The sequence below is a fragment of the Phallusia mammillata genome, chromosome 7 (assembly GCF_965637545.1).
Source record: "Phallusia mammillata chromosome 7, kaPhaMamm4.hap1.1, whole genome shotgun sequence".
NCBI lineage: Eukaryota > Metazoa > Chordata > Ascidiacea > Phlebobranchia > Ascidiidae > Phallusia > Phallusia mammillata.
The window spans coordinates 20,051,432-20,068,459 of NC_137258.1; the positions used below are offsets into that span (position 1 = coordinate 20,051,432).

Below are 17,028 nucleotides of genomic sequence, written 5' to 3' on the forward strand. Positions count from 1 at the left end.
CTGATGAGGCTGCATTGGTCGAAACAGTGCGCACTGCCTGCAGCTTACTTTTCTGCATATTCTCTACATGGAGTTCCTACATCGTCTTTTTAACAAGGTTTAACATAGAATGACAAGGGTGTTGAAGTGGCTGTAAATTGCACATAGCACCGACCACATTATATCTAGGGATCAATTCTTGCAAATATCATAAAACCTAGTAAATTGAGGCTTACATTAGCCTTGTCTAATTGTCACCCCATTTGTGGTACCTTTTTAGACACTGAAAATGCTTTTATAAACGAAATTTTGTTCTACATAAGAAAAGCTCAAGGATTTTAACCTGGAAATAAACGTTTCCATCTTATGATAAATACCGTAAAAGGTTAAACAGAGCTTATTTTACAAACCTGCCAAACGTGTGGAAAAACTCTTCCATTTCCTTTTGAAGCTGCTTATTCCTTTCCTCAGCTTGCTGGAGACCGCGTTCAGCATTTCTCAAACGGATTTTGGTCATGGCATGACGTTTAACCTCCTCCTTATACCTAGATTCAACAGCAAGGCGATTACTAGCTGTATCAAGTCGCCGCAAGTACATTTTGATTGCAAGCAAAAAGGCACGTTCTATGCCCATTGGCGCCGGGATTAAACTAACGCCGGGATAAACCAGTTTACTTCTGCGGTTTGCTGATTTGACAATTTCGAGCTCACGCAATGGCTTTACGTAACTTAGGATCATATTAAGCATTTATAATAAGTGAAAACTGTAATTTTAAAGCGCAAAATGATATTTAAACATCTTGGGAAATCATGCCACATGGTATGCCCGACGACGAAAGGCAGTGGTTCCCAACCGGGGAAGAACTCCTCACAAGAGAGAAATTCACTTTAAATTTTATGTAGTTTGTAAATAGGTTGTAAGCTCTGGGATTTTAACCTGTAAAGTTAATAAAATGCCCAATTTTAAATGTTCTTTGTATGGTTTAACATCCACTGTGTAGTATAGTGGGAAGGTAATGAAAACGTTTTGAATTGTTAATGGAGGAACTGGTCGAAAATGGTTAGGAACCAATGCCTTAAAGTTTTAAAGTGCTTATTGCGCACAAAAGCTGTTAAAGCAGCAATACAGATTTTATTCACAAAATCAAAAATTCACACCTTATCTCCGATTGTGAATCGAGGCTCAATCTGCTACTGAGAGGAGACAATGGGTTACCCAGCTCGCCAGAATCGGTCGCAGAATCTAGAAAGCAAAACGCACATCACTTTAAAGAACAAAAACGATTTACCATAAATAGCCTTAACGAGCAAAGCACATGTAAACAAATATTCTAAGCTAAATAATTTTGTCTCCGGCCTAACGTAATTAGAAATCCTCACTAGAGATTTTTACATACAATTGTTGTGTTTTGTGTTCAGTTGTTTGCGAGAATTCAGCGTTAGTGTACAATATGCTATAACGGTCCCTTGATTAACGATATGTGTATTTTCAAATTTACAAGTTAAATATAAAACCATAAAATTAAATCAGTTACAAAAGCAATAACTTTGTATGTTGTAGTTGTTGAAAGTATGATGTTGTAATAAAGCAGTTGAAGTTGTAACTGATTATATTTCACTTGTAAATACACCAATAAAAACAACTTTATACATATACACCTACCATCAAGGACTCCAGTGCGGGCAGATTGAGGTTCCGACCCGCTAACGGAACTCGGACTTTGTGGGTTAGGGTAGCCAGGCAAACTGGCAGTTTGAGAGAATGGGGAGTATAACGAAGTTGAATTTTTCATCTTGATGACGTAATGCTCTTCCAACATTCGAGAACGCTTTTCGTGTTCAATGCGCTGTTTTCGGAGTTCCTCCTAAAGATAAAATAAAGGGTTAGAATGATTATAACAGCAGAGTTGTAAGTCGGGCCGGGCCTTTCGGGCTTGAGTTTCATAAAAACGGCCTTGTAGGGTTCGGGCCCCAATTCCAGGCCCACTTACCTCTTTTTACAACAGTTTAATGCTTTAATAAGTGGTGGAAATATGTTTTGTGCAATTAAGAAACAAAGTTTAATGGTGAAAATAAGGGCCCAAATAGTGAACGTTTGAACAATATAGCATGTCGCTTTTTACGTCTATTTGGGCCGTTATTCAGACGCAGTAATAAATCAAAATCAGTACCGATACCTTGGCTTCAGATAACCAGCTTAAACATCGGTGAACCACAACAACTAAGGTATTACCTGCAAAACCTTGACCTGCTCTTCGAGTTCTTTGTAGGTCAGAGCTGAACCGAATACGCTGTTGGCTGTAGAAGATGGCAGATGGGAGGACCTGTTTGACGCCAGTGGATTCGCATCATTGCAAGCGCTTGGATACGTCAGTTCAGTCTCGCTTCTCGAGTTTCTAGCGCTGCCTGTGTTCTGCGTATAATGATAAATGGTCAAGCACTTGGGATATAGAGCAGAAAGACTGGAACAAGCAACATTTTTGAAGACGGTTTATGGTGATTACCCACGTGTCGCCTTGAATTTTTAAAACCAGGCGCATTACCTTCTTGTTGGTGACAATGTAAAACGTTACTACAATCTTTTTTATCTCTTTGATTAGTTCTTCTTTACGTGGGACAGAGACATTTTTAGGGGGTAATTAGAAGATCATTTTTGGCATCATCCTACTGTGACGTCATAGTTGCATTTTTTGTTTGAAAAGGGGGTAAATCTAATCCGTCTGGTTTAACGATCATAATAAGAAACATTGCTTTAGATCCAGCACAAAACTTTAGTTTGGAATAATACATAAAAGGGCAACTAGTCTGGAAGGGTGATATTTCAATTCGCAACACTTGCAATAGTCGAGTAAAAACAGATAGTAACAGACCATAATCTTAAGATGTACATTTACGGCGATTACGGCACACTTATCCATAAATCACAGTATTATAGGCACATTGAAGGCGTATATATAGCTAATCAGGCCGGTCTCCCAAACATTTAGGTCATAATCTATGTACATTTGTATGAAATGTGCATTTTTTAAATTTTACCTGTCCGCTGCCGGCTTTTTTGTTCTTTCTATGCGGACGCGACGGAATTGGTGGAACCGCAGGAGCTGAAGACGCAGAAGATGCTTCATCACTTACAGAATCCATCGAAAGACGGTTTATAGCGGCACTAAGGTCTGGGCGGATTCCCTTCGTCGACGGAATCACCTTCTTATCGTGCTGCAAACTTGAATCTATCTCGTTCTGGTAACTACTTCGTTTGCTGGAAAGCGTGGAAAATGCGCGGTCATCTGGAGGCACTGATTCCGTGTTAGATTCTTCATCAGTTGCGCAACCGTTAGCTCGACGGTGTTTTCGAGACGGACGTCTTCTGTTGGAGGGTGGAACGCTTCTAGATGATGGCGGGTAGTCATTGGGGCTGGAATGGCAAGACTCTGGTGCTCCGACGCTGCCTGCGACGGCATTAGTCGACGATCTTGGCGTAGCGTTTGTAAGCGATGAAGGCGTGCTATGGTTGTTAACGTAATAAGACTCTGGCGCATTTGTTGATGTTGCAACAGAGGTTGTGCGGCTGCTGGGTGCGTCGCGACCGCTCTCGTTGCTCGACCGCCAATCGTTGTTCGCCTGAAAGTAGGCGTGGTGGGGCGGGGCTACATCCGAGCTGGCATTGGACGAAGCGGTGACGTTGTCGTAGAGAGACTTCCTCTGTATATCGCCTTGCTCCCCAGGATTTAACCCGTTTTTACTTGGCGTAAGACCCTGGCCGCTTGTCTTTCGCCTTAAAGGCTTATTTGGCTTGTTGCGTAAATGTGGGGGTAAGACGGGTACGGGTGGGGTGCGTTTTGAGGTGCTTTCCGGGGTTGGTCCCATTGACCCCGTTCCGCTGTCGTCGGTGTTGTGACGAGGTTGGGTCAGGGTCCCAAGGGGGGACGCGGTACTGGTCAAAGTCCCAATACCAGCGTCAGGAGAAGAAACGGCCCCAGCGGCGTCCATGGCCACGTCGGGTAGGGAGTGTAATGACGACACGGGCGTGCTTTTTTCGTCATCGGGGAAAAAGTATCTAAAAATACACATTTATTTAAATACAATGCAAGGAGCACGTTTTATCGAAGTGTTATGGTTAGTGTTGCGAGTGTGTTATCGAAAAAAGCTTCAACTGTCATTAACGCGTTAAAAATTGAACGTTGCCAACGGACTAAAGTGGCAACGTCGAACTATAAGCCACAATTAGCCGGTTACATTTGAATTATTTTCGCTTTTTCGCGTCCGGTAGCCTTTTAAACGCAACACACGGTCAAGTAAAGCCGGAAACCAATTTTCACACACATAAAGGCAAACATTGTAACTTACTTATGATTGTCGATGAATTGAAACATGACGTGTTGAACGAGGCCAGCATCTGACATCATCGTTAAGGCGTCGTCTCGTTTTGACCGCATTATGTTGGGCCCGAATACCATGGCAAGATTTGATATGTCCATTTTGTTAACGTTATGGTGACGCTGCACTTCGTCAAGGAAACGACACATGTATCTAAAAGTTAAAATCACAAATATTTTTTTAGTGGTGTTTATATTTTGAACAATGTACATCTGTTTAGTGGGGACAATTACGGCCCAAATAGACGTACAAAGCGACTTGCTTTAATATTCAACCGTTTCGGCAAATGCTTATGCCATCATTGATATAGGATTTTATTATGGTATCTCAGGGGGTTTATATATTTTTGAAATACGGTAAACCTCGGTTAACCCGAATCTTCGCCTAATTCGGACAAAACTCGAGGTACGAATGACTTGTAATGTGGTATGGCTCAAACTAATCGACGTCGGTTAATCCAAATCTTCGCCTTATCCGGACAACTTTTTTGGCCAAGGGTCCGGATTAACCAAAGTTTACTGTAAGAACTTTATACCTGGCAACACTGGCAAACGTTTTCCAGAATAATGTATAGCGAAGCTCATATGCTACATAAAGTTCACCAACGCATAAATGTGAAGCGATGTCGTCAAAAACGTATATTAAAACGTTTGGGTGTTTCCCAGACGTAACTAAACCAGGTAGGAATTCACATAAAAAAATTAGGCCCTTGAAGTCAAATGAAAACCAGTTTTATGAGCGGAATAGAAAAAATCAACTCTTTCATCGCAGGATAACTGTACCCAGGTGTTTTGCTTTCATAAATATTTCGAAATCGTTATTTAGTCAAAGTTAAACAGCCGTGAATAAACGCGGACAGACAATAAACAATTCACGAGCTGACTCACTTTACCGGGAATTTCTACCATAAAATTCCTAAAAGTGAAGTCAATTCCTAAAAGGTTGCAAAACAAATACGTAATACGATTAATATGTAAATTATATCTGACTTCGAAATGGCGAAATAGAAAAGGAGAATTGCTTTGTTTGCTATACAACCCCTATACCACAAGAATTTCATTAACTGTTACGACTTGATTGCGTAATAACATACTTTATACATAGTATTTGAACACCTGTAAGGTATAGGAACAAAATGGCGGATTGTAAACGGTGGCGATTATAATAGATAACAATAGTCTAAAATGGCCTGCGTTCGTCGCAATTCACAAAAAACATTATGTTAATTCTCTTCTTATAGTTTCTTACGGCAAATAGTATAAGATTGCAAGTGAAGATTTCAAGCTAACCAAGTTTTAATTTCCTCTACGTTTCTAGTTTTTGATTTGTATTATTTGTATCTAGAAAAGAGTTGACTATAAATATTATTGAAGGTCCGGTCTCTGGATAAAAAGCCCCTACAGAGCATCTTTCGAATAATACCAACATTAACAGAACACAATTTTAAGCAGCCAAATTTAAGTTACGCCAAGCCTACTTTTTAACCTCGAAGCAGGCCGAACTCCCACAAAAAACAAAGCCCTAGTAGGAACCGAGGTTGGAAAAATTGCGACACAAATACGCCACAGATAAGGTCACTCCCGAATCAAGGCTATTTTATTCAAAATAAAGCCCAAATCCGACTCGAAAGGCCCGGCCCGACTTTGAACTCTGCTACAAGTGTGTTTTGGCATGCTGGCATTTCATTAACATATATACTAACCTGAGCAGATCAAAGTTGGCTTGTGGAAGAAGATTTAGCTGTTCTTTGATCACTCTCATTTCATCTTGCTTCTTAGTGTCGCTCGCGTCGCCTCCGTCGGCCATCGACGATTTGGCAGATGCGATTAGCGGCCCGTAACGTTCGTACGGAATTATCGGTTCAGGGAGTTCACGCAAGTAACCCTTGAGCAATGATGCCACCGTGTGGACATCAGTGGTCCTAAAAATAGTAAATGGTGGTTAGTAATTTTGTTACAACTGGATAGAAATAGATAAACAGCAACGTTTTGACTGCGGGTGGCTATATTGTCCGCCTAACAAAAGCTTTGATTTGCAAAACATTCTTCCCACCAAGGGACACATGAAAAGATTTTTCGTTTTTTTGAAGTTTTTTTTAAGAGAACAATTTTTGTAAGCTTACCAGTAGTAAATACGTTGAATTACATACGGTTAAACAAACGTTTTTTTTTTAATTAGGCTAATTTGGCTTTAGTAATTAGGTGTGGATCTAATTTTATGGTGATTATAAGTTAATCCATATTGCACTAATGAAGGTTTGTATTACATTCAAAATTTTAAATAATTTTTCAGCATTAAGCTATTAATGGTACGAAGGTGGCTTAAATATTTGCCGAAAAGTCTTTTATCATCCGTGTATGCCTTTGATGTAATACCAAATATCAATGTGTAACATTTGCCAATTCCCAAATCTATTTCCGTTACTCAGGCCGCAAAGTTTAATATCCAGCCTTTGAAGTTACATTAGCTTTACCAACCACGTTGGTCCCCTTGATCAATATAACAAACCTAACTCAACCACAACAAAAAACGGCGACTCACGGTGGGAACACAGGTCTCTCTCCCATGTCGTACGCGTCCTGTAGGTCCTTGACCTCATTGGCGTGACCTGGAAGACGGAAAAGACCCTCCTCTTTCAGTCCACCGTGATTCCGGATGAACTCCACGCAATTCTCAACGATGATCGGCGCCTGACGACGTTCAGATTCCCCGCTTTTTGCCGATTTGCCGCCCGTTGATGTTGTGCCACAACCTGACGAGTGGTCGAGACGCCGGTCATAACGAAGTGTTTCGTCCAGTCGTTGACCAAATATGCCTGCAAACGTGCAAAGAGATGTTGCTAGATTGTTGTTTTGAGCACAAATTTTCACACTGGTAGCATTTGCATGTAATGTTAGACCTGTAAGTCGGGCCGGTCTTTTCGGGTCGGGTTCGGCCTTGAGTTTTAATAAAATGACCTTGATTCGGGCCTGACTTTACACTGGGCATCATTTTTGCTGCATTTTTATAAACTTTTGGACCCAACCGGCTTTTAAAACGGGTTTAGGCCTCAATTTCAGCCCCACTTACAACTCTGTGCATTGATACGGCCTATTTTTCATGCGTGGACGTTTAAACCAATTGTTTGTTACTTTTTGGTACTTGTTTACGTGTTATAACTGTCGAAATTTCATTTAGCCAATTTATGTCGAATAAGTCTGTTTCCATTGCAAACTTTAAATGGTTAAATACCACAACCCTAAAATAGTACATTTTTATCAAGCAAAACTGGCAAGTCACTTTTGAAGCCTCATTGCGTATTTTTAGCGGTTGGTTTACCGCATAATGACCTATTTCTGTTTCGAGTGTGTGAGCTTTCAGGGGACATTCCAGGATTTTTCACATGCGAGAACCCGCTCTGCGCACTCAGTCTGCAACAAAACGCCGCAGCACACCATAAGACGCATGACCAATTCTACAGCAATTTCAAAAATGTCGCCTAAAACCGTAGGGCCTAAGAATCCCACGCACAAGGCACTTTCAATCGGTCGTATTAAGTTCGTTCTGTGGCCAGTTGCAGCTTAAACTCTCAGTTCAAAACAAAGACCTTTGAATTCAACTTACCTCCACCAAAAGGTGATAGTATGACCCTGCGTATGACCTTGACCCAGTCCTCCATATCGGTTTGCGTGTTGGCTGATAGGAGATACGATTCGTGATTATTTGCCATCTTTTGCCCGTCGCTGCCTGTTAAGTAAAAATATTGGGTTTAGAAACCAACTCCTTTTGTTACAAAATAAAAATAGTGTAGTTGAGTTAAATGAAGGCAGTTTATATATTATATGCATTTGTACCATTCGCTTGTGTTTTCATTAGCAAGAAACTTAAGTGGCGATAAAAACGAACTTGCAATAAAAACAGGCAGCTCGACGGCGGACTCATTGCGAGCATAACGCATTCAGGCGTTGCCCGTTCACCGAGGATAAAAATGAAACAAACAAACAAGTCATGATAAACATAATCCGTACCAGGCAAAGAAACGAAGTCTAGGCAGCAAGTTTAAAAACACATTTGTGCTCCTTAGTTACGAACTAAGAGAAAAACAATCATTTCCAAATACATGCTTTTATAAATTTTACGCTTATGTCTAGAGATAATCAGTAAAAGCAGCTTGTTTACGATTTTCCTGACTATGGGTTTCAATTTAAACCATGAAAACAAAAGCACACTTAAACAAACATGTCATTGGGTAGTCAAACCCAATGAATTGCCTTAAGTACCTGCATAACAACACCTCAACAATACAATCAATTGCTTCGCATTTTACTAGCAGTCTTACTATTCACATCTCATCAATCCAGCAATTCGAGCACTATACGCGACGCCAAAAGGGAGAGAAGGGCCTATTGCGATGCATAGCAGCTCGACGGAGGATAATCACTTGAGTAATACCGGATTTGACTCGAAACGGACACAACGCTTGACGCCAGAATTAATTAACTCCAAGCGGCGAGGGAAGGAGCGCGTGTGAACCGTCGCGAAAAATACACAACCCCGTCTAATCTCGCCTTCCAATAGCCGTTCGAGTGCAAGAGTCGGGAACTAATTGCCAGCGGCCATAGTGCTTTGTTTGTTTACTAAACTATTTTATGTTGATTATTGCGCCCGCAAACTAACAGTAGATTTGGCGTAAGGTCGACGGCAGACGCTATCTCATACCGCATCTACGATGTATATTTAATTTACGTGTAATTGTGTTTGGGGACAGGAATATATAAACGAGCTGCATCTGCTTTGTCCTAATTTCCCACGTTAATATACTGGATTAGATAAAATTAACTGACAATGATAAATGTTTTAACAATCGCTAAAAATATACATTTTCAGGGTCCTGTACGCTGTTCCTTCGCCTACACAAATTCCTAGAAAGCAAAGTAGTGAATATAATCATTTTAAACTTTTTCTACATAATTTACCATAATTATGTGTTAAGCCACTTTAATTAAAATGTTAAGACACTTTATAGTCCCATATAACACAATGTTGAAACCATTATGACAAAACTGATCAATTTAGACCAAAGCTGTCTCGTTTATCGTTAGTTAACGTTATAAATGTAGACACAGAGGGTGTATAAAGGCATGCTGTACACGGGAAGTATCAAATGTAACACGACCGGTTCATACGCTTCCTTTAGCACTGGTTCATCCAAAGCGCAATGCCAACAAAAGGTCGGTTTTGGCGACTTCCCACTTATGAATGACATGTTCATTCATTGACATACAAAGACGACTGAATTAGTTCTAAAACCCAACTGACGGAATGTATATTATATGGCTTCTACCTTCATATATGCAAATGTAAAGATAAAATAATAAGATATCCACCTTAGTTCATTCCAGTCCATAGTCAAATTTTCGGTAATTGATTTATATGATAAACTGCTTGCACTTTTAGCTCTTTTACCTTGCCAAACTGTATTGAAACGTTACACTAGCGAAAATTCGACCAACATGCCTATGTCTTTCGGGCCAGTCTGGTCACGTTGGCATTAAGGTAATGGATAAACAATACGCTGAAGAAGTTACATTGACAGTAGTTACTGTCACAATACATTCACTCAAAGTAACTAATTCAAGTGAGCTCGTATTACGGAAGTTTCTCGCGATCTGAACAATGTTAATCGGATTACATTCGTTTTCTATTTCGCCAAGTGGCTAATGGTGTCATTCACAGTACGTCTAAATAGCTGGAAATTACAACTGTAAGGTATTAATCACTATCCATGATATATCTGTAATCTAAATCACAAATGCAACTTAGCAATATCATACTGTGCTATAGATAATTAAAGCAACATTACCTATGTCTGAAGTATCCAAATCTTTGCACAACAATATTTTTCCGATATCAATACCGTTTTCAGTACTGTTTACAAAGCTCAAATAGGACTAAAACGCATCAGAAAAAGCCTGACCTCTTTCAAGCGTAGAGACACAGACCTAATGAGAGTAAACAGCTACTGTCGCTACTTCATAAAACGAAGACTTTGATAAAAGGCAAAGCGACCCACCGGACCACATTGAGCCTAAAATAGTCTACGGATGCCCTTCACTAAAGCATTTGAAGCCCTGAAGTTCGTCAGCACTTGTCTTATCAGTTAAGAAATTGCCCTAGTGCCGACAAGGATGCATTTTAGTTCTACTCCCAATGGTGGCTTCGTAGCAAAGGAAGCTAAGGCCCTTCGAGGCTGAACAAAAGGCAACCGGGAATTGTCCTATCAAGTGTCCTTACTGGATCACGTGATCGGTGTATTATGACGCAATTGGCCATTTGGTTACTGGAAAAAAAGCTAGCGATGGTAAGGTTGATTTCGATTGAACAGTTGTGATGACAAAACAAAAAAGCAATATAGCGACGTAGCTTTAATCCAACTGTTTTTCGCTGTGTAACAAATCGGCTTTTAATCTGCCACAAGGCGTTTCTCCGCGTTTTCTAGGAAGATCAGAGCATTGAGTGGAGCCAAGGGCACACAGGTATGTTAGGATTATAATGGGCGGAGCTGGCGCGTCGTTTTACTAAATCAAGGCCAAAAACAAAACGACGATATCAGCATCTGATTTCTTGGGTGACAAATTAGACAGAGGCACTTTCAAAGGTCTCGAACCTTCGTAGGTGGTCACGACATCAACAAGATGCCGAGTCAGCTTAAAGCTGCTGACCTTGTAACTTTGTGTAAACACGTAACGTTTACCAACAAACCCAGGCTAGTTAACATAAAGGCACAGTTAGTTTTGTAAACTGTTCAAGGCTGTTGTTTTGGAGTACAACACGCCATGATACGTTTTCCAGTACCTTCCACCTGGTGGCTGACTGAAAACAATACGTGCAGTGCCTGTGTCAGTTAAGTGCTGTTGCCAACGCCTGGTAATCGCAGCATTACGTGGGATGATATATGTTTTATATCAACACGTACGAGGCATGGAGAAAACGTTTTAGCATTGCAGTGGTGAGAAATATTACTCACACCCAAAACACTGGCCAGCTTTGAAAGGTGTGAAGGAGTTTGACTTGGATGCTTTACCACACACACATGTATAGTGGCAAGCACCTGCGACTCGCAATGGCGAATTATTTACACTACGTTCGATTTAAGTGGATCACCTCTCCCCGGCAATCCGGCTAGTTAGGTCGGTGTGGCGTGGATGCCATCATCCATCAGCACTAGTAATCGCAGGGCCGCCTCTTTGCACCGTAAACATTAGAACAATGAACGGGCCTCGCCAGGGCGGAGTGGTGTCGCGCCAGCAAATGATTTTTTCAGTGAAAATGGCCTGGCACTTGGGGTGTAATGTTTTTTTTTGTCCAATTCAGCCATATGATTCGAAACCTACTTTAAAACTGCAAGAACCCCTTACTTAACACAGCGTTTTGGAATTCACTGCAAACAAATACCAAGTTATGGGACGATTTTAAAACACCAAAGCGTGACAACAAACCTACTGTACCTTAGGTGAAAAATGGATAGCGTTTATGGTGTAATCTTTTTTTGCTTCCAATTCAGCCATATGGACCGAAATCTACTTCAAAACTGGAGATATCTCTTATGTAAAACAGCGTTTTGAATCTGATCACAAACATAGGTACACTATTCACGGTTTTGAATAATCTGAGCAAAAAAATCAGAGCCATTATGTTTGTGTAGAGCATAACTACGTTTCGACAAGTTTTCGACAAGTACTGATCACAAACAAATACCAAGTTATAAGACGATCTTAAAAGACCAAAGGGTGACAACAGACCTACTGTACCTAATGGTAAAAATGGCCAGCGCTTGTAGTGTAATTTTTTTGACATTCAATTCAGCCATTTGAACCGAAATCTACTTTCTACTTTTTCAATTTGACACAGCATTTTGCACCTTCGACTTTACCTCAAACACACATAAGCCATAAGCAAGGTTTTTGAAGACCAAAGACAACAGACCTACTGATAGGATTCATAGTGTAATCTTATTTGCATCCAATTTAGCCGTATAAACTACTTTAAAACTGGCGCTAGTCCTTATTTAACATAGTATTTTGTACCTTGGGCTTTACCGCAAACAAATACGAAGCCAAGCAAAATTTTTGAAGACCAAAGCCCCACAACCATTCTACTGAACGCAAAGGGGCTTGTTAAAAGCGAAAACAAATCCACGTAACCGCTCAACAAACCGCGTTGGCAGATTTCCAGCACCTAGTAACGGCAAGAAAGCCACCTTGGGCTGTGGGTACGTTATCTATAAAGTAATCAGAACGCCAAGAGCCCAACTTCTGGTCGAAGAACCACAACTATTCAGCAGTGAAAACGCTGTGCTCGGATTTGTAAGGGTTTTATGGCCAGTCACAAACGACCGTCGTTCGTGTATTGATTGTAGGCCGACATTTTCACGTGAAGCAGTTGGCGTGTTCACAAGGTCAACGACATCGTTTAGAAGCGAAAGGTCCCGTTTCCACTGAAATAGCGCTTCTAACTTGAAATGGCGTTTGGTTATTACTAAGCGACCCGTGAAACGACTGCGTTTAGAAATAGACGATAAGCGATAAAATGCTTTTCGATTTGATTTTAAACGTCTAATGGCCTTTAATGTAGCACCAAAGATACGTTTTAGCCTTGTTGCTAACTTAAACGTTTTAGAGCTCTTCTTGCAATCGTATTTTTGTAACGACGTTTTGACGTCCTAAACAGATCGCCTTCGTTAGGAAAAAACACTGAATGCGCGTAGTAAAGTGCACGATACAATATAAAAAAAGAATTAAACGCAAGCACTTTGCAACGCGATGCGTTTAGGGTTATTTACCCTGATGAAGGCGACTTGTATAGGACATCGAAACGTCTGTCTAAAACAGAATTGCCAGAAGAGCTCTATAACTATAAGGTTGATATTATGCCTGACAACAGCTTGTATATGGCTACTTAATGTTGCTATGTGGGTTTTACGGTTGTGATGAAGGTGGGAGCCACACATTTTGTATTGTTTCAACTCTGACACGAACTGTCAGCTCGCCGTAACTAGTGTTAAGTTGGCGCTTCCTGCACTAATGCCAATATACACTTACGCGCAGGTTTTAAGCGCGATCCCATGGCATCTCAGTTTCCGACCCAAAACAGCGCAGCCTCGTTGCCATAGCGACAAAGAGGCGAGTCGTAATTCTGAAAAGTGCCACTCTTGCGCATCTCCGTGCTGCGAAATTGGTTGGGAAATACCCGATGTCGCTAGCTACTGTTATGCTTTCATAGTTGGCAAGCAAGTTTACATGTTTTAAATTCAAGTACCCCTATGTGCTTTATTATTACCCAAAATTCTCCTATTTCAGACACAGCTGGATATAACTATTTTAAAGCATACTATGTAGGTACTAATTATTTTCCACGAAGTAATGTACAGTCATAAGTCAATACGGTATTATCTAAGCTTGGGCGGTGTTTACCTACATTTGAGAACCAAATCACTAGCATTCAGCCATTCCACATAGTTTTGAAGTTTAAACACAATTTCCTAATAAAGGGTCATGTTTGTCGGACCTTTTAAAGCTGTGTAGCGCAGTGTTTTGTTTAACTGCGTATTGTTAGAACATATAAGAGCAGTAACTTACCAATTGAGATAACAGGTGCCTTATATTGTGACGAACTGCTTTTTATACTGCTTTTCTTCGAATCGCGCCACAAAGGAAACTCGCTTTGGCTTGGTTTCTGGCTTGAAACAATATTTGCTGTACAACTTGCCAGACTAGGCTTAACATATACTAAATCATTTCCATTGTTTCGTCTAGGCGGGTTCCCACCGAGACCGCGAGCGAGCGCATCCACCGACGGGAACGGAGGGCTCAATTTGCGGCCGGCACTCACAGACCGACTTGGGGCTGGTTCGTAGCCACGACGGCATTCAGAGTTTACTGATATGCGGCCAGAGGATAGGCGATTTGCGCTAGAGCCTCGTCTAGTAAACCGAGCTGGGCATATACAAGATCTCCGACAGCCAGCTTCAGAAATATCACCGTACTCGTCCTGGGAGTCATACTGATCAGCAAGTTGCAATGGAATAGTCCTTGGGTTGGGAGCTTGCTGTAGTAGAGGCGGATTTCTTGGGCGAGGTTCAATATAGGTGTCAATCACTTTTCTGCTAACAGGTTCAGCCTCATAAGAGTCAGATAGAGATTCAAGCGAGTCCCTATGCTTGCGAAGGGACGAGCCTCGTTTACAGCAGTGCTCGTGACATTCAGGACAATGGCACATGCTGCTACATACGGCACCCATCGCTAACCTTATGGCTACAAAAATGAGAAATTCGAAACCTTTATTTGACTAACCATACATAAGTAACCACTCTCCACAAAACAGTAGGGATGGGCCGAGCCGAGTCAGAACCCGAGTACTCGGTGATCGTTGCACGCATTCAATGTCCCTATTCATGCACAGCTAACATACGAAACTAGGGTTCGAAAGTTTGGTGTTCGACCAAACAGAACGTTTGCAGTTTTGGCCCTTCCTTACACAACAGCACTAAACTGAGTAACGCAAAACTGACAGACAGCACTGCGTTGACCCAAACGTGTTCAGTACTGTACTGCACTGCTCTACAGCTGACCCAGGCGGGCACCTTTCCACTGGCGTGTCAGACAAAACAAACGCGGCTTTTTGTCCTGGTCAACCGGCGGCGACGGCGGCAGTTCGAACTGAAACTTTCTTTCCATCGAAATCGAGGCGTCACTCGTCACTTCTTCGCAAGTCGGTGGAGTGATTGGCGAACAAGGCGCAAGGTAAACACGCAAGCGCGCTCTCTCACAATCCTGCGCAGCGCTTAATTACACTCGTTACGCGCGAATCCCGGTGTAATCTGCACGTCCTTGAGCCACGGCCGAGCGGGTTTCGAGCCAGCCGAAGGAGCGATCCACGCCATTGCACGTCAACACAGGTTGAAACCGACGCGACTGAAAGCACGTGGATGGACGCGTGTTGTTGAACGTGTTTGTGTACATAGACCATTGTATTGAAATCAGCCGCCTTTCGCCTGAACCTAAACATGCTTTCTACTTCCCTCTGACTGTACTGTACAATACACGTAAATTGAGAATAAGTCAAGCATAAACAGCAATGCGAAGTAATACCGGCCTTTCTTTCGTTTACACATTGACATCTCAGGAAAAGGTATAACCTAAGGTTGGGTGTTCTTAACTCACATTTGAGAACCAAAATATTAGCATTCAACACAGTTTTAAGTAAGGCAAACATAAGGCTTAACAGCAATGCGAAGTAAGACCGGCTTTTCTTTCGTTTACAAAATGAAATCTTAAGTAAAAGATCATAATGGCTAGATTTCAGTTAAAGATGCCACTGGAATATTTGAAGTCTTCTAGCAATCCAAAAGTCAAGTTTAAACCCTGGTGTAGCTTCTATATCTAACTGCAAACTAGTTATTCAACAAGTCTTTCACACGAGCTCAAACCGCGAATTCGACTCAAACACTTACAAGAGCGCAAACGCAAACACAGGTGCCGCATACAGCAACATACCAGCCGTCGCTATGCCAGTAATTTATCTCGGCGATGCTCGGCGCTCCCGGCAGAGTGTGTTACGTCACAGCCCTAGGTCAAGGCAAAACTCGCGTCGGAAGCTGGAGGATTTTCACGCCCTTATTTACTGCGTCTTTCATCGGTTTGCGTGCACTCGCCGACAGATTTGCGCATTCCGTTTCGAAGTGTTTGAAACAGACTCGGCCCGTTCGCGAACAACAGAAGGTGCTGGGTCGTAAAAGTGTCAAATCAATTCGGGCAAAATTAGCGCGAGACGGCTGCTTTTGCTGGTGCCTTGACGAGTGGAGCCGGCAATTGGTAATCGAGGTTAAGCGCCAAGAATCGATAAAACGGCGAGAACTGGTAACGAGCAGTGATCGTTCTCTCAATTGCTAGTTGTAAATTTCCCTGGAATTGCCTGTCGAAGAGGCTTGGATGGCATTTCAGTCGTGTCACCGATGACACCTGCATCTACACGCAACTGGGTCGCACGTGAACGCTGTGACGGGATGATTTACGGACATGACATATTAAATAAAACCAAGAAGGCTCTTACTCCGTTTGGCATTAACAAAGTCACAAAAAAACTGTGTAATGATTTGACGCTTGTTTTGTTGAACAGGTATCTCAAAAACCTTCAGACAGATGGAAATAGCACAAAAATAACCATAATAAGAACGGCACTTGATTAGTTTAACAAAGTCACATCATTTTGTGTTGCACACACCTCACTATATCTATACGGTATCTATTCAAAGCATTGTCATTTGACGAACGTTTGCACCAATGAGTATGAATAAAAAGTATGCAAACTGAATCTAAAATGTAAAAACTAGGCAAAACCGGCCGGTCGGTTCTGGATATAAGGGCCAAATATTTGAACCAAAACTATGTGAACAATTTATATCCAAATGTCAATGTATATTTTGGTACTAATGTGATTCAACGGTTTTTACAGTAACAGCTGTAAAGATGATATACGTCTCCATGGTGACGGCAACAATTTGTCGAGAAGTCAGCGCAATTTGTCGAGTAAAGGAATCACGCGGTCGTTAATTAAATTCCAATCAGGACCTGCGATAAACGCAGTAAACAGACAAAACAAATATTGTCGTCGAACGCACGCGTACACTGTCTATGA

At 41.6% G+C, this 17,028-nt stretch overlaps 1 protein-coding gene across 5 annotated transcripts in view; it reads right to left on the bottom strand.

Annotated features, from left to right (window-relative positions):
* LOC145237721 (uncharacterized) overlaps nt 1–17,028 on the bottom strand; it is a 52,378-nt gene that overhangs the window by 1,791 nt on the left and 33,559 nt on the right. For 4 of the 5 annotated variants that reach the window (XM_080100690.1, XM_080100687.1, XM_080100691.1 and 1 more), the window contains exons 4-12: nt 7,957–8,079; nt 6,895–7,168; nt 6,056–6,274; nt 4,324–4,506; nt 3,016–4,033; nt 2,213–2,392; nt 1,643–1,844; nt 1,138–1,222; nt 390–524 (exon numbers count right to left, since the gene is read on the bottom strand). In XM_080100690.1, coding sequence (XP_079956816.1) covers nt 390–524; nt 1,138–1,222; nt 1,643–1,844; nt 2,213–2,392; nt 3,016–4,033; nt 4,324–4,506; nt 6,056–6,274; nt 6,895–7,168; nt 7,957–8,079 — 2,419 coding nt within the window. Of the gene's footprint in view, nt 1–389; nt 525–1,137; nt 1,223–1,642; nt 1,845–2,212; nt 2,393–3,015; nt 4,034–4,323; nt 4,507–6,055; nt 6,275–6,894; nt 7,169–7,956; nt 8,080–13,970; nt 14,967–17,028 lie in introns of those variants that run through there. The other variant, XM_080100688.1, reaches the window with a different exon arrangement.